Source organism: Bacillus rossius, chromosome 12 (genome assembly GCF_032445375.1).
Source record: "Bacillus rossius redtenbacheri isolate Brsri chromosome 12, Brsri_v3, whole genome shotgun sequence".
Classification (NCBI taxonomy): Eukaryota; Metazoa; Arthropoda; class Insecta; order Phasmatodea; family Bacillidae; genus Bacillus; species Bacillus rossius.
In genome coordinates, this window is record NC_086339.1 from 39457386 (window position 1) to 39480085 (window position 22700).

At 37.9% G+C, this 22700-nt stretch overlaps 1 protein-coding gene across 2 annotated transcripts; it reads right to left on the reverse strand.

Annotated features, from left to right (window-relative positions):
* Nucleotides 1–1090: 1090 nt before the first annotated feature.
* Nucleotides 1091–22682, reverse strand: LOC134537866 (zinc finger C4H2 domain-containing protein). Of its 2 annotated transcripts, none has more exons than XM_063378758.1 (5): nucleotides 22321–22682; nucleotides 16373–16544; nucleotides 15022–15200; nucleotides 12915–13109; nucleotides 1091–10877 (listed from the first exon to the last, which is right to left on the reverse strand). In XM_063378758.1, the coding sequence occupies exons 1-5, from the start codon at nucleotides 22377–22379 to the stop codon at nucleotides 10748–10750; spliced, it is 735 nt and encodes a 244-aa protein (XP_063234828.1). In that variant the 5' UTR covers nucleotides 22380–22682; the 3' UTR covers nucleotides 1091–10747. The 2 variants fall into 2 exon arrangements, with proteins under 2 accessions (XP_063234828.1, XP_063234827.1); XM_063378757.1 differs by having other exon boundaries at nucleotides 15010–15200; nucleotides 22321–22499.
* Nucleotides 22683–22700: the final 18 nt, after the last annotated feature.

Below are 22700 nucleotides of genomic sequence, written 5' to 3' on the forward strand. Positions count from 1 at the left end.
TGAATACATGGAAGTCATCCCTCAAACAAAACAAAATAATACACTATATTTTCACATACAACACACTTAATCTTACTGAAGGTATTAGTACTGCTGGTAACTTAAATGGCAGTGAAAAAAGTATTATTGTACTAGGCACGGAATGCCAAAGATTGAATTCAGTGCTGATGAAAAAGCAAAAGTATTTTGATACACCCTTTCAGTTACCAGAAGAATATACACTGAAGACAATAGTAAAACCTTTTTGTTGCGACCCCATTTATTGCGACCACTTCTCTATTACAACCCGATTTCAAGGAACCGTGAAAAAATTGCCGAAAATCCGAAGAAAATCGGACAGAAAACAAGTTTCTTATGGTGAGTAGCGTGTTACTGCGTTTCTCTTGCCGAGTGCTGTACTGCCGTAGGCAGCGCATATCTAATGAATATAGTTTAAAAAACTAAAGAAACATGCTTTTAAAGATTATCAAACTAAAAAGGAAAAAATAATTTTAAAATTTAATTTATGACAATAGTATATAAGCAATACTAGTATAAATGAGAAAAAAGCTTGAGGCGCTTTGTGCCATATTTTTTGTATATTAAGCGCCCCATGCTTTTTTCTCATTTATACTAGTATTGCTTATATACTATTGTCATAAATTAAGTTTTAAAATTATTTTTTCCTTTTTAGTTTGATAATCTTTAAAAGTATGTTTCTTTAGTTTTTTAAACTATATTTATTTTTAACTTTTTAGTTTGATATTCTTTAAAAGCATGTTTTTTTTAGTTTTTTAAACTATATTTATTTTTAACTTTTTAGTTTGATATTCTTTAAAAGCATGTTTTTTTTTAGTTTTTTAAACTATATTTATGTATAATTATCATAAGGAAATGAGTTACCGACACTACCTATTACCATCTGAGATAACTATTTGGAGTTGCAACGTCACAAAGAAATAGTAAAGTCTCTCCGAAACATTTACAGTTAGATGTATGGATATAATCTTAGAATTTACCGAAAAAAAAAATCTTTTTTTTGTCGGCGTGGCCGGGAGTAGAACCCACGATCGCTGAATCCGAAAGCTGACTCCACAGAAATCAAATTTTTCAAATTCAAATTCAAAAGCTTTTTATTGCGATGTTTGCGTACATTGATATTTACATAGGTTTACATAGTGGAACGCCAGCACATTGTGCTCTTTTTCCATAGTTTATAGACATTATACAACCCTTCTTATATACATTTGCATTCATTTAATAATTGTTTTTAGGAGGAAAACGTCACTTATCAACACTCCACAGAAATCGCGCGCCTTAGATCACTCGGCTAACGAACGTAATGAAATTGGTGGGACACTTTACAGTGATGGGCCACTCACTCTTAGTCGAAAGAGTTACAGACGGACAGACAAACAACATACAGGTGAAGCTAATATAAAGCATGTAACATGTAACATGTAAAAATAGTTAAGCAAGCTGAAAGGCTAGCACAGAGGAAGGAACAATTGAAACTGGTAAAAGTATGTGCTTTGCAAGAAAAGAAAACTTAGTCGAAAGAGTTACAGACGGACAGACAAACATACAGGTGAAGCTAATATAAAGCATGTAAAAATAGATACCACTTTACCACTTCCTGTCGACCGCTGTCAGCGCTTGACAACCCCCATTCCACGAATCACGTTATCTGCTTCGTTTTAACGAGAGTAAAAATATATTAAAACTGTCCGCAAAACAGGGCACAACACTAGCCAGCCAGTTGTTTTTATTTAAAACGTGGCTAAAGAACTTGTATGGATCAGGCTGAAAACATCCTGCAATACGTGTAGGTTATAAGGAATCTTGTTATGAATTGAGATGTTATGTTTTTCGAGTAGATATACACAGCGACCGACTGGATGCACGCCCGCCTCGACTTGTTTTAACTGCCGCAGCGATGTTCATTTTGACAGCTCAAGCAATTATTTTTTCCCATGGGTTGACAGAAAAAGGTCGCTTGACCCAGCATAAAAAAAAAAAAAAAGGCTACGCCACTTTTTCCCCACGCAGGAAACACACTGGCTGCCGTCTGTCTCCCCCGCATTTATCTTTCTTCTAACATTCCACGTCTCGCCTCTTGCGTGAGCAATAACGAAGCGACCACGCATTGGGCCGTTTTATGCTTTGTTTGGTGACAGCAGCTTGATTTTATTTGGTATATTCCTTTTCATAGGACACTTGCTATTAAAATACATTTATATTTAATTTTGAAAGCTTGTAAATTCCTTGCCAGAGATGACTCAACTCGAACTTGATGTGAAAAGTGACATATTTTGACATACTTTTTGTTTGGAGAGGAGGGAGGGGTCCGAAAATATTTACAAAGATCTTACCTCTCCCTCACCGATTTAGTAGGTACCCCATTCATAATAGCCCAATTTTACGGGAGAAGGGAGGGTGAAATGAGCATTTTCTCAATGAAGGTTTTTCAAAGGGGAGCGAAGTTGGGGTGTTATAAGGGAGGACACTAGATGGTTTGTGTGTCTGGGAGGGATGAGCTAGCCTTGAAGAATGTTAAGAGGGGAGGGAGGGGGGAGCTTATGCCTCATGAAGCCGCTGCCGCCCAAGGTTAGTAGAGAGAGGTTGTCTCGATCCCATAAGAACAATGTAGACAGCCAGACACTCCGCTCTGACGTCATCTGCAGCCCCGCTGTTCTATTAAGACCCTATTCCCGGGAACCGTGAGGGGTCGTTTCAGAGAGGTTTTACTGTAATCATAATGCACAAACTAACTGAGATTGAGTACGAAAACTGTATTTAGTCTAACTTCATTTTGCCTATCACCACTTTCCCTTACAGCATTTTGTCTAAAATATCACTAACTGGTGTACCATACATAATTTTTTTTTATAATAGCAGTTTCCTAACTGTAATATATCTAACTTCAGTTTCCTAAAGGCATTATGCCTAAGTTTCTTTAAAAGTTTTATTTCAAAAGTATCAAAATCCTCAAGATCATAACGACGAACAACTATAAAGCATTTAATTGATAATTACGTGGATATTATGCGATTTTGTAAATCTTTCTGGAGTGACAACAATGATGTGATATACCTTAGAAGAGAAATTTCATTGTTGGGAATGCTAAAATTTTGCATATCTTAGACAAGCTAAAACATGGATAAGTACAATTATATAAATATTTTGCTACTCTAGTATTACATTCAAAACTGTTGCAAATCCTTGGTTAACTGTTGTTTGTTAGCAATAAAGAATGACAGGAGGAGAAAAATACATTCTTTCAAACGTCGGAACCTAGATTAAAGATGCGGTGGTATGTTTTTATTACACACAGTTTACACATTGGGTAAATGCTTGCACAACTATTGGACAAGGAAACACAGCAGTAATCGGAAAATGAGTAGTTCGGACCAGACAGCAAGTACGCCTGTGTCGAGGTACGCCAGAGTGCGTTTACGTTCATAATCCAGCCTGGGAAAGCAAGGTTGTTTCTAGCAATTTGCATAAAACTTAACCCTTTTACCAGGTAGTATTTAAATTCCTTTTACTATCACTGATATGTTATTCTTACGAGGGGGGACTAAAAAATAACAGGATCATAATGTTGCGCATCATGTACTTGTAGCACCAGTTTTTGGAAACTCTCCCGAGTCAGTCTGCCAAGTGTCACCCGAAAATGACGAGAGTGGTTTCTCTGGCAGTTGTGTGTCATGAGTCCACTCAAGGCCACTTAGCAGACTGTCTCAGGAGAGGTCTTTCATCAGCTCCCTAGTGACGAAAACTGGTGTTACAAAAACATGATGCACAACATTACGATCTGGTTATTTTCGGGTCCCCCTCGTACTTGGTTTAAATTACAATAACTGTTCCACAGCACCAGGCAACCTAGTGAGTACGCCGCAGTAACACTGGCTGGCTGACGGCCACTGTGACGTCACTAGCTGTTCTTCCCATCACTGTATCTTGAATATGGGTTATATGATTGTGCAACAAACACTACAACTTTCATTATTTTCTATTTTAATACTGATGATATGAAAACATGATTTTTGAGTGCATTTTTTTCTTCAAGTAATAAATGATCTTGAAGTTATTAAATGCTATTTTTTACACATAGCTCTTAGGAAAAAAATATATTTCATTAATGAATTATATATAAAATATACAGAAAATTTACAAAAATTAAAACAGCAGAAATATGTACTTTTTAAAACTATTTGGACTAAGTTACAATTTTGAGACCAGAATCTTACATTTTAAATCTCATGGAGCTGTACTGTTTTGCAATAACAGGGTGACTACTCCAACCCTAGAATAAAATTCCTGGGTATTTCCAGGTTTTCCCGAATATTGAACTCATTTTCTATACTAAGTCTATGCGTTCTTTGTAATACTAAATTATACTTAAAATTTAAATTTACTTGCAAGCCTGCCTACATAAACATATCCTAACAAAATGCCGAATTACGTTACTTTCCGCGCAAATGCACATTGCAGATACAATGATATTGGTACATTAGATGAAGTGTTGCCAACTATTCACAAGATAAAAGTTTACACCTAAAAAAGTATTAGCTGTTATAAAACCAACAACAATTAGTTAAAAGATATACCGTATGAAAATTTAATAAACTGAATCCATAAATTATCCAATGAATAAAATATTAAATTTAATTTTTTTTTAATTATAAGAAAATTGGAATTACGCACGGTAAACAATCTTAATTCTGCTGCGCTCTGGCTTCAGGTTCTGTAAACGTTTCTCTGAGCGTCACAGTCATACACGTAAACATGAATGGCGTCCGGATTGCCGAACACGCTTTCTTCTGTGGATGCTGACTCTCCCATGTCGTCTCTTATTCTAAAAATAAATATTTATAACACAATCCATTGCTATTTATTATATATTCAATATCGATATCAATTGCAGATGTACATAATCAACGACTAACATTAGACGATAATTACAGTATGGAAGAATAGCAAATCTCCCGAGGGGTGAATAAATTCCTGAGTATTTCCAGTATTTTTCCAGAGGCAAAATATTCCTGGGTAATTCCAGGTTTTCCCGAATTTCCCGACAAATCGTCACCCTGAATAAATTACTATTATTAGGTAATTACAAGTTACAAATTACAATTTTAAAAATACAACAATACAAGTACAGTGGATACTCTTTAACACAGAATTCTTTGGTTCGACATATTCTGTTATCCAACACCAATCAAGCTGGCCGCATTAAAATTTTTTTTGGGGATATTCAACTGTTTGAAAACCCATCATAAATGGTAGAAATATATAAAAATTGATGAAATATATTCTTGCTAGTTAATGATGATTAACGATGATTAATTGTAGAGATTGAATTGTCGGTGTCCTTAAAATCTACGTCCCAGTACGTTAAAAAAAAAAAAATTGCACTGAAAACTTGCTGAATTTAAGCACTGCATCGGTGGTTTAGAATGACTCAACATAACTTGTGCCGCAGCCTTAAAGTGTAACATTACAGCATTATGGCTTCTTGTTCTACACACTACCATCTATTCTCCAAGTAGAACAGATGACTTGGCTGTTGGCAGCCTCGTATAGCTGATCTCACACATCCCTCTAATCCCGCATGTCGGCTACACGTGACGTAGGAAACCACGTGAGACATGCACAAAATGTGGCCGCAACCAAAAATTGGTTGGGCACAGCTTAGTTCATGTTTAATTTTTTACACGTGTCAAAGTTTTTATTTGCTCTTCTGAAGTGGTTTTTTTTTATCTACTGCTAAAAATTTTTTTTCATCATAAAATATTTTTGATCTTTATTGAGAAAAGCCATGAGACATAAAATTTGCTCCAGCACTTGTTAAAAATAATGCTTTACTATATGTCTGAAATGACAATGATGTAAAAATAAGTTTGGAAGACTAGTCACTAACAATACTATTACCTAAATGTTTTGAGAGTAAAACTTCTAATATCCTTACAACAAGCCACTGAAAATGTTCTTCCAACTGGCCGCCTGCTGACAGCTAGGCTCTATTACTTTACATTTTCCCCCCCCTTTAATCTTAATTAAAGGTCATACATGCCACTTTATGGTTTTATTCGGGAGATATTTACTTACTAAAAAAATTTAGCAACAAAAATTCATTGAAAATGCTCTTATTGTTCGAAAGACATGAGGCTAGAAAAATAAATTATAATTGTAACAATATAATGATGACTTTTTTTCTTATAACAGACTACTGGAAATGGACTTTGCGCTGGCCACTTTCTTTTGTCCAGTTCATGCTTCCTTAGGTGATGTGTGAATATCAGTTTTTTTTTAGTTTGTATTGAATACAAATATTGAATTTGAATATTAAGAATTAGAATCACACTAAAAATTGTTTTTCACACATACTGAAAGAAAAAGTAAATGTGTAGTGTAGTGGCTTCTGTGAAATTAGAAAAATAATACTAATTGAAAGGTTGGTTAGGTAAAAAAATTACAATTACATAGGCAAAAATTTGTTGAAATATTAAAATTTTGAAAGGAAAACATAAATAATTATTTTTCATGGTAATCAAAATAGGATCAGCAATTTTTTTTTAATACACAGTACAAAGTGAATTTGTAAGGCAATTGCAGTGTAGGTGAAGAAACTTCAAGAAGGTGGGTTTAAAAATAGTGTACAGTAAGTAGTTTTAATCTATAGTTAAATATGAAGGTTTAAAAAAAATTTAAAACTTGTTTGTTTTAATTTTTCAGTATGTGAAAATAAATAATTATGTATTTATATTAACATATGGGTTTCATTACATGGCTTGTTTTAACTAAAGTGGAGGAACAGAGTAGGTAGTTACTCAGAATGTACCTCTCCAATGTGCGCTTCATAGTGACTTTTTTTTTGTCATGAGGAAAAAGATAATTGCCTGAGCTGTCACTACGCTAGGAGCATGTGTGGGCCTGTATCCGGTCGTTCACTGTGTATTATCTACCAGAGAAACATTGTCGTAGGTTGTTAGGTTTTAGGAGTCTTTGCTGTGAATATGCGGCCAGAAGTTTTCCACGAGATCTATACAAGTTTTTTTCTCCTTGCCAACCCATTCTGAACTAAACACAACACAGAGCTGGCATGCTGTGTTTGTACCCTCTGATCTGAAAACTGTCAACTTTAACACCAGCCCAGTGTTTTGATTACTAGGGACAGTATTTATCCTTATCAGTATGCTGTCGGTTCTAATCTATTTTTATCGATTTGCCAGACTCACTCAGTAAAATACTTAAGCTGATAACTGGGTGTTAGTATTGGGTCAGATAGTGTTAAATTCGGCTGTACTATATTAGGTAGTCTTATCAGAATTTACGTGGCCAGATGCAGCAAAAAAAACTCCAAATAAATAACCCTAAAACATTACGAAAATCCTGTGGAAATTTTGTCACTGCCTGACGAGAAACATCTTCTATGATTCCAAAATTTTTGCAGGCTTTCGAGTCAGGCTTAGAGTCATACTTGTAAACGACTGATATTCGTTTTGATATTCGAAATTTTGAGTATTCACACCGGCCTAATAATGACAAATATTGTAGATTTCCTTTTAACGTACTGATTTAGTCTGAGGAAGTACTGTATTTAAATAAATCAATGTTTCACTTACATACAGTTTATATTTCTGAAAGAAACCACTAAATGATCATAATAATTATTTTAACAGTGGAAGATTACATAAATGCTATTAGGCCAACGGTTCACATGCACATTCATATTACAGAGTATCCATTATTTTGAATGATCTGATGTACATATATTAAAATATATATTGATGTCCATATTCCAGTAAAATTGCCAAACCGACACAGCCCTGGTCCCAAGCGTGCCGGATTAAAGAGCATTTATTGTACAAGTTACAAATTACTAGAAGGTACTAACAATTTCAGTTTTAAAATAAACCTATCAACACTTGTAAAACCAATTCATATTTTACAAGTTCATTGAAGAAAATGACTAATGTGGACCATTATTTTACAGGTAAAGAAGTGAAACTATTAGTCAGATGACTGAATACAAGACGACAGGTTACCGTGTTTTCTCGCATATTCGTCGCACATTTTATTTTAAAATCAAGTTTGAAAAGTAGGAGTGCGATAATTATGCGGAAAAAAAAATTTTTGTTAGGTAAAGTTATTCATAAAAACAAAACCCGTTCATGGAAAGTACGTTTATTTAAAAAAAGGTGGAGTATACAAGAGCACGCCAAACAATCTATGTATATTAATAAATCATTAAACAAAAACCTTTCTTCAACTTTAAATAGAAAAACCAAAACTCTAACGCGAACGCAAGCCATTTGAATCTGACGTGAACTAACGTGTCGTAGTACACACTTGCCACGAAAGAATGCGGGCTATCAAATGTAGTTAACTCGGCACCTGACAGAATGCGCGCGTTGCATCCAATCTGCGAGATATCGATATTCGACTACGTGCGCGCGCTATATACGGGAAGCAACATAACCAACCAAACATGAATGATGCGCTGGTTACATTTTTATAAGCGGTACGCCGCGGTAACACAGACAATCAGATAAAGGAAATAACGTTTAAAAAGTCTTTAAAATAAAATTTACACGTCGGACTACTTTGTATTTTTCCGTTAATTAAGTAAGTGGTAATGACCGAATAAATATTATATTTATACTTAAAAATACTACAGTAGAACCCTGTTATAATGTTCCTGCATAAAATGTAATTTCCTGCTTATAATGCTTGCTTTCTAACATTCAATAAATGGGGAAAAAATGTTTTAAAACCAAATTATTCCAACACTTACGATAAAAAGTTTCCTTTATGTATGTTTATGTTTACAATCACTGCCATACAATACATGAAGTTTGTTAGAGTACAATTTTATGCAATATACTGAAGGTACACAATGTTCATAGTTACGTGTCAGTTGGCATTCCTTCCTTGCCATTCCAATGGGTATTCAGATGCACATACATAGTCCTACGATATTTAAGTTACCAACCACTGAGCGAGGGCATAACTAAAAGTGTTTTCTATTGCTTACAAATATATTTTTTTTATTCATACGTAGGAATCCCAAAATTAAATTTTTTCAGGTGGCGAAGGAGTAGACGTTCTCACTCTTAATTTTGTCATCATGAATCGTGAGACAATTTTACAAAAAATGTGGCAGTGTATCTTTAAAGACAAACAAAATTTAACAAGGGAACAAGACGAAGTTGAAAAATTGTTGGATTGTTTCAGAAAATTCATGTATCAAGTATACTATCTTTGGTTTTAACATTAAAGTTGTTTACATAGCTTGGTGAGTCCATTGGTACAAAGCTCGAACATTGTTAAGTGCTAAATTGAGATTTCCTGCTTATAACGTTTTCCTGCTTATAATGTTTTTTTCTTGTGCTCCCTTGAAAAACATTATAACAGGGTTCTACTGTACATAGTTTTATACGGAAAAGATACCTACACAAAGCACTCGGCATCTACTAGCGGGACCAAAAACATGCGAGTTTACGCGAGAATTTTTTTTATCCCAATTTTGACAGCCTAAAATATGGGTGCAACGATTATGCAATAAAAGAGGGTATGTTGGTTTTAAGTATGAGAAAACAAAATAAGCAGAGGAAATTAAGGCATTCTGGTTTCACAGTAATAAAGAAAATTAAGTTGGATCTGTTAAGAGCCATCAGTGACAAAATTACTAATAAAATATAATTTGCCAACTTACATGGCCTATTTCCCGAATCAGTGTAATTAAACTTTTTTTTTTATTATCATTCCAGACAATTTATGTTTACAGAACAGACAGAGATGTAAGTAGTCGTAATTTGTAGTAAAAAATACAGCTTCAAATTACATATGAAAAATTTTTAGTTTTCGTGAAGTTAAGTTACTTATCTTAATTATTTTAAGAAGGTAAAATAGGGCTCTAAATTATAACCATTTACAGTAAAAAAAAATATAAAAAAATAACAGCACTAATTTTCAAGTGCCTATTGACATGTGAGGTTTTTAACCTTTTATTATAATTTAAAAGCTTCCCTTTTAAAGATGTCACTGTGAAACATTAACTTGTAAATTCAAGAGAAAAAAAAAACTTTATTTTCTATTTAAATACTTTTTGATTAGCTTATTTTTTTTTTAACTACAATGGAACAACATTTCACAAGTTACAACTTACAAATTATTACAACAGTATTATTAATTTACAAGCCATTGTGCAAGAGAACCCTGAGTTGCAGAACAAAGCATTCGTGTGAAGTGGATAAATGCCTCGAAAGTGAGATGACGGGTTGACCATCTAAGTGCTGTGCAGCCTCCAATGACAGACTGAACAGTAAAAGTTGGCTGGTGTCACCTTCCCAAAAAAGAGTTGGAGCAACATCAGTGGCTCACGTAAGTACTACTTGTAATTACAACAGCTAGTGGCACATATCATTGGCCAGTACGAAGAGAGGGCTACAGGGAGAAACTCTTGGACCAGCTCTTCTTGTCAGAGCTGCGTCTCTCCGTGTCGTTCGAGGTGAACACGAGGCAGAGTCGAGTCAGTGCGTCGTTACGACTGAGCGACACGGACCGATCCCAAGCTGCCTTCGAGCTAAAGACACTGCATTGTCTCTCGACTAAACACGCAGCAGGATCACACACATATAAAAACCAGTCTTGCTTGTATGCACTGCGCCGGAGCGTCACGACTGGGAATAAATAAGGTTCGACGAGACAGACACGCAGAGGTTCAGCGGCCGCCGGCCTTGGCAGGCGCGGCCCGGGATCAGTCCTTCTTCTTGGGCTTCTTGGGGTTGCGGCTGCGGGACTTTGCCTTGCACAGCGGGCAGATGGGGGCGTTGCGGTGGATCTGCTGGTGGCACGACAGGCAGGACTTCATGGGCGGCGGCTGCTGCCTGCGACACAACACCTGCCCTCAGCGACACTCCGCAACCACCGGCCTTGAAGTGTCCTCCCGAGCCCCAACAGGCAGTCACGTGCCAGCGAGCTGTGATACACAAGTCTGCTTCTGATCAGAGAGCTTCATAACGGTTCTAATAAACACTGTGAGAAACAACACTAAATGATGGTTATCTGTGATATAGTAATTAAAAGTGTGGTTTTTTTTTTTAAAAACCTTTAAGGTTAGCTATATTATTATAAATATGAATGCACTAATGTCTATTCTGTCTTAATAGGGATCTTTTTTTTTTCTCCCCCAATTTCATTCATCATTTGTTCACATTTATATATACCTATGACTATGACACTATGAGTTATTTTTTGTGGCATTGTCGCAAAAGGAAAAGTCAGTTTATTAATTATAAAGTTTCTTGCAGGACAAATTGAATTTAAGAAATAATGATTTTCAAGGAATTAATTTTGTTACCAAAGCTCAAGGTGATAACAAAAGTAAATCTTGCCCCTTTAAGGACACACATTTACGCTCTGCCTGTAAACTGTGTCACTTAAGCCATTTTAGCCGGCTCTTATTCACTCTTCCAAAACCTGGCACAGTCAGGACAGGAATGCCTGACAAGGATGAAGGAGTATGTCCCACTTCTCTTCCCTGTGGCTGCTAGTAAAGGCACCTTTCTGCTTCTCTCCACCCTACGGTGACCAGACCACTGTCTACTGCAACATTCTTTGCTATATATTTGAATTGTTTCCACTCCATGAAGACATTTTCAAAAACTCATAGTCAAAAAGTTTGGGCTGACATTACTTTCAGGTGAATATAGCACTTAGACAAAACTATACAATAAGAGACCCACATAAACTACAAGACACCACCTCACAGATTAAACAAACTTGGATCAAGACAGCCTTGGGTCTATTACATATTATGATATAAGGTATTGTACTCGAGTTCTAATTATCTATTTAAAATTCTTTGGAATTGTTACAAAACCATAATTATTAAAATAATGATTATCGACTCTAAAGATACACAACATATGTGCACAGTTTTTTGTAAAATGTATGCTGAAAAAGAAAGCATTTTAAACAACAGCACATGACGAAGGCGTATACCACACGTTCCGTCGAGCTCCAAGGTTGGTTGAGGGGGAGAGGAACCAAATTATGCCACATTGGTTTCCAGAAATTTTATGCCAAAACATTTTTTTTATCATTAAATGTGCAAAATTAGTCAAGCTAAGTCAGAGAACGCACATTAAAGAATTTTCAAAGACAATATCATAGTGACTATTGACAGTATTATTACAGTTGTAGTCATGTCATTAATGAATTCAATACTAGATGTCAATGACTTTACTGAGAAAAATATTTGAGAGAGAGAGAGTAGAGCTGGTGAATTTATCGTCAATAGTTTGATACTTGTTGCAGACAATTCCGAAGTAGGACGTTCTGAGGTACACTACCGCATTATAGTTCTGGCAGAGAAACAGCATTCCTATAACACTTCTTGCCTCGCAATCCAATGCACACCACACCCTGGTGTGCCTGCAATTAATCCAGATGCTAGTATCACGCTTCAATTAATGAACATGATTTTTTTAAACTGTGTCCCGTGTAATACTGTGGGCCAGTTCGCTCACTTGGCGAGCAAGCGACTCTCCACCCACGGCCCGGTAGCAACAGATCGCCTCACACATCTTCGCAATTACGCAGCGCTGCCGTCATCTTTCTGACGTCAGTCACCCCTTACGCACGTCACTGTCAGAGTTAGCCGATGCACTTTGGGTCCATTAATTAAAAGGACGAAAAGTTGTGTAAATTACACTCTAAATTACAAAAGATCAAATAACCATAAATACGATAATTAAACTGGAAAGAAAAGAAAAAAGCGAAAGGCCCCTCGACTGCATCGACTGACTGAGGTGAAAGGAGTGACAGTGTATGTTGACTTGTGGGAGTGAGGCACTGTGTTCCAGCCCTGCATGGAGAGTATGCAATAGCAAAGGGCACTGGCAGTGCGGCGGGGAGAGTACCTGAAGGTGGGGGCGGGGCCCGGGGCGGGCGGCAGGGGCCTGCTCTCCGCCTTGCTGCTGACCAGCGGGATGGGCGGCTGCGGCGGGGCCAGGAACGTGTTGGACGAGCCCTGGTGAGCCAGCGCCAGGCTCGACATGAGCGGGTCCTCCCGCAAGTCCGGCCGCCACTCCGTCTTCAAGTGCTTCTCGAAGTAGCTGCAGCACACGCACACCTGCTTCACTTCCAGCACCTTCTACCATCACCCAGTCAGGCACGACTCTCTCCACCAAGCAGCAGCTGGGGCAACTCCGACTGTGCTATCTTCCCATGCGCTTGCGTGGTGCTGCATTACCGGCTTAACTGAACATTCAGACCATTAATATGTATGTTACTTCTCAAGATACTGGCTGACTAGTAAGCTGCAAATTAAGATAGCCGTTAGTTCAAACAAAGGTAAGAAAATAGAATGCACCACTCAATGCATGTAACTAAATAACCAATTAGTGTGAAATAAATAACTAATTTTATTGACGTGACAACGTCTAATAAATCGATGAACGCCGGCTACACGCACAAAAAAGTGTCCCGTTATGCACATTGTCCCGTTACGCTGTGCCAAGTTACGCTCATTGTACACTTGCGCCACATCTATCTCTCTTCTACTCGATTGGAACAACCATCGATTTGACTTTTTCGAGGCACATTAAACTTGAAAAACACCCATTTGTTTCCTACTTTTCCTATCATCATCCTATCCTTAACAGAATAACACAGATTGGAAGAAGTTAAATAGCAAACATGTATAAGAGTTATAGTTAAAATAATCTTTTCGTTAAAGTAATAAACATATTTGAATTAATGAGTGCAAATAAAAGTAAATTTATCAATTAAATTGTAGATTTCATTTCACTCCTTCTTTGTATCCATACAAAATAGTGATAATTCAATAAAAATGATATAATTTTATTCATAGAAGTATGCAATCATTTCATCAATGTTTTGTTATGACGTCGTCACAAACTATCATCTGTAAACCTACTTTACAGACAACCAATTTTTTTATCGATTTTTTTAATCTTAAAATAGGAATCTAAAGATAATTTTAGTTATATTTTTGATACTTTTACATAAATATTTTCCACTTAAAAGAAGTTAGTTAAAAATTGAATTTACATATATATATAAAGTAATTAAATTGAATGCTAAGATTTATTGTTTGTACATAACATGTTGCTTCCAGTTTTTAGACATATTTTTGTAAATAATGCACTGTTTTCACGTTTTGGTTATGTTTCATTTTCTGTTTGCACGATAACTTGTGTTGTTATTAAATCTGTTGTGAATCTGAATCATGATAAACAGAATATAGTTGATGATGTACAACAGACAAAAGTTTTTGGTTAACATTCACATAAATGCATAGAAGGAATAAAGAAGTTGAAAAAAAAGTATACTAAATATGTTATTATTCATAAATAACATTTAAATGTGCCAAACCTGAGAACATAATAATAATAATATTTTTGAAAAGGGATCAATATCAAATATTTTTTTTTGTCCCAAGCTATCCCTAGAAGATAATATTTTAATGGCATGCTAGACGTAGCAGATTCCCCCCCCCCCCCCCCCAACCACCCCAAAAATTTTTTCTAGAAACTTGGTGCAAGCTGCCACTGGGTCAGTGATTGTCCCTGGGTGCTCCTGCTGCCCTCCAATGAGGCAACTGTATACCCAACCCCCCACCCTCCTCCCTAGATCACACAACTGTCCCTCACCGAGCGAGATGGCACAACCGTGAAACACTTGGCTAAACCCGACTTCCTGATTTTGGCGTACCAACGTTTCACATTAGGCCATGGCTAAGGGAATGAATTTTTCGCGAAATATATGATCGCTCATTGGACTGCAACAAGCTATGCCCGTGCTAGCTACTGTTTCGTTGTTACTGGCGGCCGACTGCAGAGAAGCCACCGCACTACTTGGCCGGGCGTTTGTTTCTGCACGGGACGGCTGTGATTGGTGTTCTGACAGTAGACATGTACCACGAAACAGAGACAATGTTTTCGGGGAAAGTACACGCGGCCCGAGCGGCGACGGAGCAGGGTCCGGCCTCACCGCGACACCCACTCGGGAGTGATGAGGTCCCGCTCCTCCTCGTGCAGGTCGGGCAGCCGGTCCAGCCCCAGGTAGTCGCGTCTCAGGCGGTCCACGTCCATCTTCAGCGGCCGGTACTCCTCGTGGACGCGCTTGGCCGTGTCCAGCGCCCGGTTGCGCGCCTCCTCCGCCTGCTTGATCACCGTCTCCATCTGCAACCGCGCATTCCCTCGTCAACTCCATTCAGCCAGCACATTTGGCATTCGTCTGATACCAAAACACAGTTTGGTGGCGGAGCATTCATAAGTACCTAGATACAAATATCTGGTTTGGTCATTAAAGTTTTGAATTCCATTGTTTCTCAAAATCACTCCAGGTAATCTGTATGAAACTAGCAGATTCCTTTCAAATTCATGATTTCAGTTGTGCCAGTTTCAGTCTACAGTGACTTCCCTACCGAAAATACATTTAGCTCTTTCCCACAAAATAATTTATTTTCAACAAAAATAGAAACAATTGGATGCCAGCTTACAAACCAAACGTAAATTGAATTCAAAACTGCACACACATCTATCTTCTGGCAGGAATAAAGTCACACAGAAGCATGGAAGAATAAGATCAGTGTCCACACTTGAAGGGTAGGTGAAGCTGGCTCACCCTGATATAAAAAGCTATGATTAAGGTAGCCTTCAAAGGTGCACAGGAATGGAGAAAGTTACATGTCTGTACAGCCACTTAACGTGATCAGTGTGAGTGGCGAGAATCTCTGGGTGCAGGCTCTAAAAGCCACACACGAGTCCAGCAGCAACAGACAGTGGTTGGGGGAGCCTGTCACACACAAGCCAACAGTTGGTTGTCGTTCCAATAAGTAACTGCAGAACATGAAAAATATTCTACAGTTGTATTTGTCACACAATAGTTATGATTTTGGGCCTGAAAGTTTTGAATAACTAATGATCCCTCCGTTGAATAATACATTATGCTCATAACAACTTATGATTTCATAAGTTATAAATCTATGAAATTAGGCTATTTTTTAATTAATTGAATTTTATATTGTTATAGATTTTTTTATGCAAGTTGTAGTTATATCATTATTATAGTCTATTCATACTTAGTTTTCTCATATAGTAATGAAAATTATTGTAATGCTGGATTTGTATTATGAAGCTTCAGTCACATTCTATTAAAAAAAAATCTTTTGGATTAAAATGCTCAAACTTGTGGATAGACTGTTAAAAATATTCACTGAGCAAGAAATTTCATAAGGATTTCTTTTACCCCCACAGCTTAACACAATGTTCGTAAACAAAAGTCACTGCTACTGTTGGAAAATTATAAACCTTATATGCAATACAAAATGAACTAAAACTGAAGTACTTACAGCATTGATGTCGGCATGAATCTGCCTGAGTTCCTCGACATGAGCCATCTTCTCCTGCATCAGCAGGTCCATCTCCTGCCGGTACTCCGTCAGGCACTTCTCCTCCTGCTCCGTGGTCTCCACCTCCTGCACGATCCTCGACTTCATCTTGTCCAGCTGCAGCGTCTTGTTCCTGCGCACACGTGCCACAACGTGCGCTGCTAGTTCGCTGGCGTGTCGCTCCACTTTCAATACTTCCTTACAAGTGCTTTTAAATACATACTTTTCATACGAAAATTATTCTGCATTATTTCAGACTTGTGTTTTTTTTTTTTTTTTTGGTGTTCAGAAAAGTGCAGTAGAACCCCTCGTATCCGACCTTCCCACAACCGACTCCTCCGGATATCCGACCTAGTCTCCGTGGTTGGCGAGCCTGTTCAGACTTGAAAAAGTGACGCATCTACACGTTTTTGAGTTGCAAACAGTCAGTTTTTGATTGTTGTTGTAGAATGTGCTTAAACTATAATCTTGTACTGTTCTATGTTCTTTAACGTCAATACTGTTAGTGGAGGGACACTTCCGCAAAATCAAGATTGACATAACTGACACAAAAATCCATTACAGAATTCTTTAAATAAGGTATGCTTACATTGCATTCATCTTCTCATTTATAATTTAACAACAGTAAATGTTTGAAATGTATACAAAACATTTTTACAAATAAAGTTGTATTACTGTACATACTGTATAGCTGGGAAAGGCGTTTTTTTTTGCTCCTACGGATATCCGACCTTTTGGCCATTCCGACCATGGCCCGGTCCCGTCATGGTCGGATATGAGAGGTTCTACTGTATTTTGAATTGTAGTTGAATGGGGGCGAGAATAATAAATTTGAGTTAATTTTTCGCAAATTATTTGGTGTGTTGATTGCTAAGTGAAAGCATTGATTAGCTAGGAGGAGAAATTTATAGTAAATCATAGAGGGAGAAGGTAAATTGAAGTGCGAAAAATGTGGGTCGGTTATTAAGTTTGCTGAAGACAAGCAAATGGTTTCCCTGCAAACGGATGAACAATTCACGTCTGTAAGGCAGTTACAACAGTGAAATGTAACTTCAAAAAATCCTTTTGAAACTGCATGTTGTATTTCAAAAAGAATCTTTCTTATCCAACAATTATTAGAGTACCTATTTGTTTTATATGTTTTGGTACCTCGACGGACTCATTGAATCGGGTCCGCCTCAACATTCCCTTGAGTTTTATTTAATAAAATTTTTGTAAGCTGCTTTTCATAATTTTGGCTTAGACTTAAATTTTAATTTTCATTTCATAAGCATTTTTGCCACAGTTTCACACCCTACAGATGTTTTTTACCTGAACTATCGGTGCGTACCGTCATTACGGTAGAACCCTGTGATTTGTTTGCACGCCGCAACGAGGCGCTGCTGTCGAACTGGAGTTGTGCTGATCCAGCCAGGAATGCGTGCCGCACTTATTGTGGTGTTGGAACTTTGACTGGCTAGAGTGTTCACCCGGCATGGGTGGAACAAACAGAGACTTGGGCGAGACCACTGGCCCGAAGGGATCGCACAGGCGCGTTACCACGACTTCCCTGAGCTGCGGCAACGAGACGTCATGAGAGGGCTGCAGCAGTGAATATGCAAGTAACTAATGTTGGGCTATGTTTCAGACAAGAAATTATAAACTAACTTTACCTTTTTTTTATGGGAACAATGCTTCGTAAGTCATGGGAGTGATTACCTAATGTTTGATGAGTACTATAATTATGCTGACTGCAACCACCCATTTGGATCCAGAAATTAATGACTTTTGGTGCGTTTGTGACGCATAAATATGTGTGCCCCATTTCGTCAGTCAATACACTTTGCTCAGTGAATAACAAATTTTTTAAACGTTGCTACACGCAACTGTGCCATGAAAATATGCCTATTTGACTTGTGTGTGACGTGGAGTATGATTGAACACTGCTTACATGTACCAAACTCTCATTGAAATCTATAGGTCAAGAACATTTCTCCAGTGATGGATGTTTTAATGAGCACTTCAAACTCCAGTTTAGCAAACTTTAAATGTTAGGGATATCAAGCAAAGTCCCACTTTAGTCAGAACTGTGCTGGTTGCAGTCATAGTCTTGTGATTTTTGAAGTAACTGAATTTTGCTCCTGCGATCTAGGGATTTGTTAACATTTATAGTTCAGACACTACTGCTGGAGGTCTTTTAAAGCAGACATCCGCCTCAGAGACTAACAGCACATCACAAGAGAAGTAAGCTGTTTTTATACACACACCTAAAGCAGCATGAACTTTACTGAGAACTTATTCAAATGAACTTTTTATGATATTTTTGTAAATTAAATTACTTTAAGATAGAGTACTTATTTGTCATTAAGCACTCTGTCGTCCCATTTTGCAGAAGTTACGTATTTTTGTGTAACAAACTATCTTTTTTTTCAGACTTTAAATTTTTTTTTATTATTTACATATAGGTACATTTATATTTTTATAGTTATTTATCAGTGGCGTCTCGTCAGGGCAAGCAAGGCAAGCAGTGCTTGCCCATGCAGTTTCCAGACAATGTATTTTTAAAATAAATATTTTATTCAGAAAAGTATTTTACTTTGGCTCGTGCAGTTATGTGTATGTATTTTTTACATTATCTTCTTGGGAACCAATACTGTGCGCTGTGCGCTATAAGAAAAGAACTCGTTGACACACAAAGCATGCGATTTTAGAAGCATTGCTAGGTTTAGAAGCGCTGGTAGGACCGCTTTCAGCAGGAAGGCTGCCGCAGTAGTTTCCTTTCGGAAGGGGGGTGGCATGGTACAATGGTTCGAGGAGGGGATTGGCTGTAAAAACACGTGGTAGAAGCTACGAACGTAGCGCTTTCTTGCCGAAGTGAAGCGAACATGGCCGAAGCAGATGGTGGAATTCTTCCGCCGACTGCTTCGGCTATGTCCGCCACAGTTCGGCAGGGCAGGTGGCGAGGTCGCGTTTCAGTCGGCGGTCGTCTCTCGGGGCGCGCGCATCTCTCCCGCGGCCTGTTGGCTGGCAGTGCGTGGGGGGTTTGTGGGCGTACGGGTGGCGGATACGGGATCCCAGCTTGAGATTTGCAATCTCGCTGGAGTGACTGTGAATAACCAATAGCAATCCGCGGACCAATGGCTGGCCTTTGGAGTCGTTATCACGGCTATCGGGGTGAAAGGTAGCCTGAATGTAGCTCGGCGAGTGGCAGGAAGCAGTTCCGTCGGCGAAGGCACCGCAGGGGAGCTCGATGTGCTGACAAAATGCGAAGTGTAGACGAACTGCGGGCTGGAACTTGCGGAGCTGTGGACTGCCGCGCGCGCAACGGAACTAAACAGCATCGGAACTCTGAAGGAAGAGATGGCGGCGCCTTCAATTTGGGACCCTGTTGGAGCCAGTGGTAGCCTGGGCGGCGCGACCTTCAACCGTCCCGGGAATTTGGAGGACAAGAGGGTCCGACTCGCAAGATACTTAATTCGCCTGAACGACTTACCCCCACCCTGGCTTTAAAGGTCGTTGGCTGTTGACTGGAAGATGAAGATGGCGCAATGTCAGGCTGCCTTTCGCCCCGTGCACCCGCAGTTCGAGCCAGTTTACTGGCTCGTCTGCCCACATCTGTCTTAACTGTGGCTGCCTGGGCAGCTGGGCTGGGCTTACAAGTGAAGTCGCCCGCCCCTGGGGGCGCATGCGCCCCTGGCTAATAATAACCCAGGAGTACCCAACATTTAAATGCGGGCCGCAAGGACCAAGCACCCAACTCCAGCATGGTTGATTTTTCAGCCCCTCCAACTCTTCTTACCTGGACCCTTCTTCCCTCTTGTCCAGTAGTTACCTGCTTGCTTAATGCATGTTAATTGATCCCCGCATGACCTGGCCCAGGGTTTTCCCTGTGTCTATGCAGGTTTTACCTGGGTCACATTAGCTAGCTTTTAAGCTAGGCGACCAATGGGGTGTCAGTCATGGCGCCAATTGCAACCATGGCTGGCCAGTAAACCCCAATAGCACACGATGCACGCGCCCTTGTCCTGCATGGTTAAAAACCCGCATGGTAGAGTGTATAGGCTTCGGCCTGAGACACACTTAGGTCCTCCCCTAACCTGGACCCTCCCCTACACACTTATAATAATTTAGGCTAGGAAAAAAATTTAATTGTAGTGTTTCAGGAATGGAATGATTGACGTGCCAGTTTCTTGGTACACGTACCAGTTAACAGAGTTTCTGATCACGTATGAAGATAGTTTCTTTTGTGTTGGTACAAAAAATACCAACATTTAATTTTTACTATTCTAGTACATTTTTATGAGGTTCTTCTCTTTATTTTAAATAATTACTTTGCCATGTGCTGTCTGTTTATATATTTTGTACCAGACATCGATGATACTACACTCCCACTTAGTACATAAATAATGTAGAGTAGGTATTTTATCATCAGAATAATGTATGTCAAACATTATTATTTTTCAAAAATAGTTTATAATTTAAAAAAAAAAATGTCAATTTTTCTACCTGTGGAATAGTCAATGTTCAGTTAAGAAAACTACTTAAATAGCACCCTTTTGTACCTTGAAATCCATATTTTCCCGGGGGAGGGCCCCCGGACCACCCTCCCCTCCACCCCTCCGGCCGTGTTTTGGGGTGAACGGAGTTATTGCTTTCCCTCATGTAAACCTCACGCCTCGCCACTGTTATTTATAGCACTTTGGCATATTGCAATTCCAATATGAGTTCAGATTTTGTGGCAAAATGTTTTTAGTAGCACTAAGTTTAATGGTAGTGAGGTGCACCACAGCATTTAAGACTAATTATAAATTTGCAAGAGTAATCATGTATAAAGCCATAATTATGTATCTAATATCCCTAATGAAGATTTTAGTAAAGAATAATTCTTATTAATTTTGCTGCTTACTTCAACATCAAGCTATCTTATAAGTTTGTTGCTCTGCGCCTGTCTTGTTTTACCGACGCACTGCATCTGATATTACTTAAACCATTTACGGAAGTCTCATATTTGTTGAAGGTTCCAAACTACTGTGAATGTCTCAATCATTTTCTGCTCTAAGCAAAGATGTACCTGCCTCTGACACCGGTGAGTGTTGAACATTTGTTGTAGTTTTAATGCAATATTTAATACCCAGATCATGTACACATTGAATCTTGCTGTTCAATTTAGTATAGCAAACATACTGCACACTTGATTCCGATGGCAAGATATTGTAGGAAACGTGGCAGTAGAAAAAAAAATTAAATCTGCAAATATTGTATGTGTTAGTAAGCTGACTAGTAAATATTTGGAAACTATTATTACCAGCATTCTCTGTTTTATTTTTTTTTTTACAAAAATTTTGGTCATTTTACAATCAATGTCTTTCTCAATCATGGTTTTTACTTTACAATTTTCCTTCACTTCATGGCCCTCGCCACTGTGTTTCTCTGAACCCATTAGCAATTTTAAATGCTGTTTTAGGGGAAAATAAAGGACCATTTTGTGCTCAAAACAATTTTCGTAATTTTTTCCTAATTAAAAACCTACCAATTTACGAAATTACTTTAGAAAATGTCAGGAAGTAAAAATGCATTTTAGGATTTTTTTTTTCTTTCGGATGTGCCCCTCTCCTAGATAACCTAATTTAATGATTAATAAATAAAAATAAATTAAATATCTCTGCTAGTTATTTCAATAACTTCTTTGGATAATGTACTGAACGGCAAAACCCGAGTACTCACAGTTAAATAATTACAAAACAAAAAGTACCCTCATGTGTTATAAATTACATTGCAACATTATCAGAAACTTTTAAAAACCGCAGTATGTAACAGCAACAGAATGAATACAAATCAGCTTTCACCTATAGAACCGGTAGGTAGGCGTCTTTGTTTTCATCACTACTGTCACTTCGACATTTTAAGTGGATGACAGAAAATCACTATACCTGACATCTTTCAATACTTCAAGCTTGGCATAAATTGTTCTTTCGTCTGTCGTGGCCATGGTTTTCTTCAATCTTCCCTTATTAAATAAGTACTCTTTCCAAAATTAAGTAAGTTGTTATTAGAAGTTAGCCACTGATATGCACTTGCACGCCAATCATTTCGATAAAGTAAATAAACTCTGCCAACATGCCAATATTTAAGTTTTATACGTGTGAAGATCGTGTCATTTCATAAATTGCTGTTCCTGTTTCCAATTAACAGAAAATACATTCAAAAACATTTAAAACTCATTCTAAAATCTCTATAATGTACGTTAATCTAATTTTGATACCTACATCCTTAAAATAGTTTAAATTGTCGTGTATTAGTCTTGTAGTAT

Bases quoted from the DNA above. Each gene is read 5' to 3' on its own strand.
- LOC134537866 (XM_063378757.1), bottom strand. From the start codon at position 22,379: ATGGCCACGACAGACGAAAGAACAATTTATGCCAAGCTTGAAGTATTG. The intron at 13,110-15,009 runs GTGAGGCCGGAC...CGTGTGCTGCAG, and splicing joins ACTCCCGAGTGGGTGTCGCG to CTACTTCGAGAAGCACTTGA. The intron at 10,878-12,914 runs GTACTCTCCCCG...GTTGTGTCGCAG, and splicing joins GGCCCCGCCCCCACCTTCAG to GCAGCAGCCGCCGCCCATGA.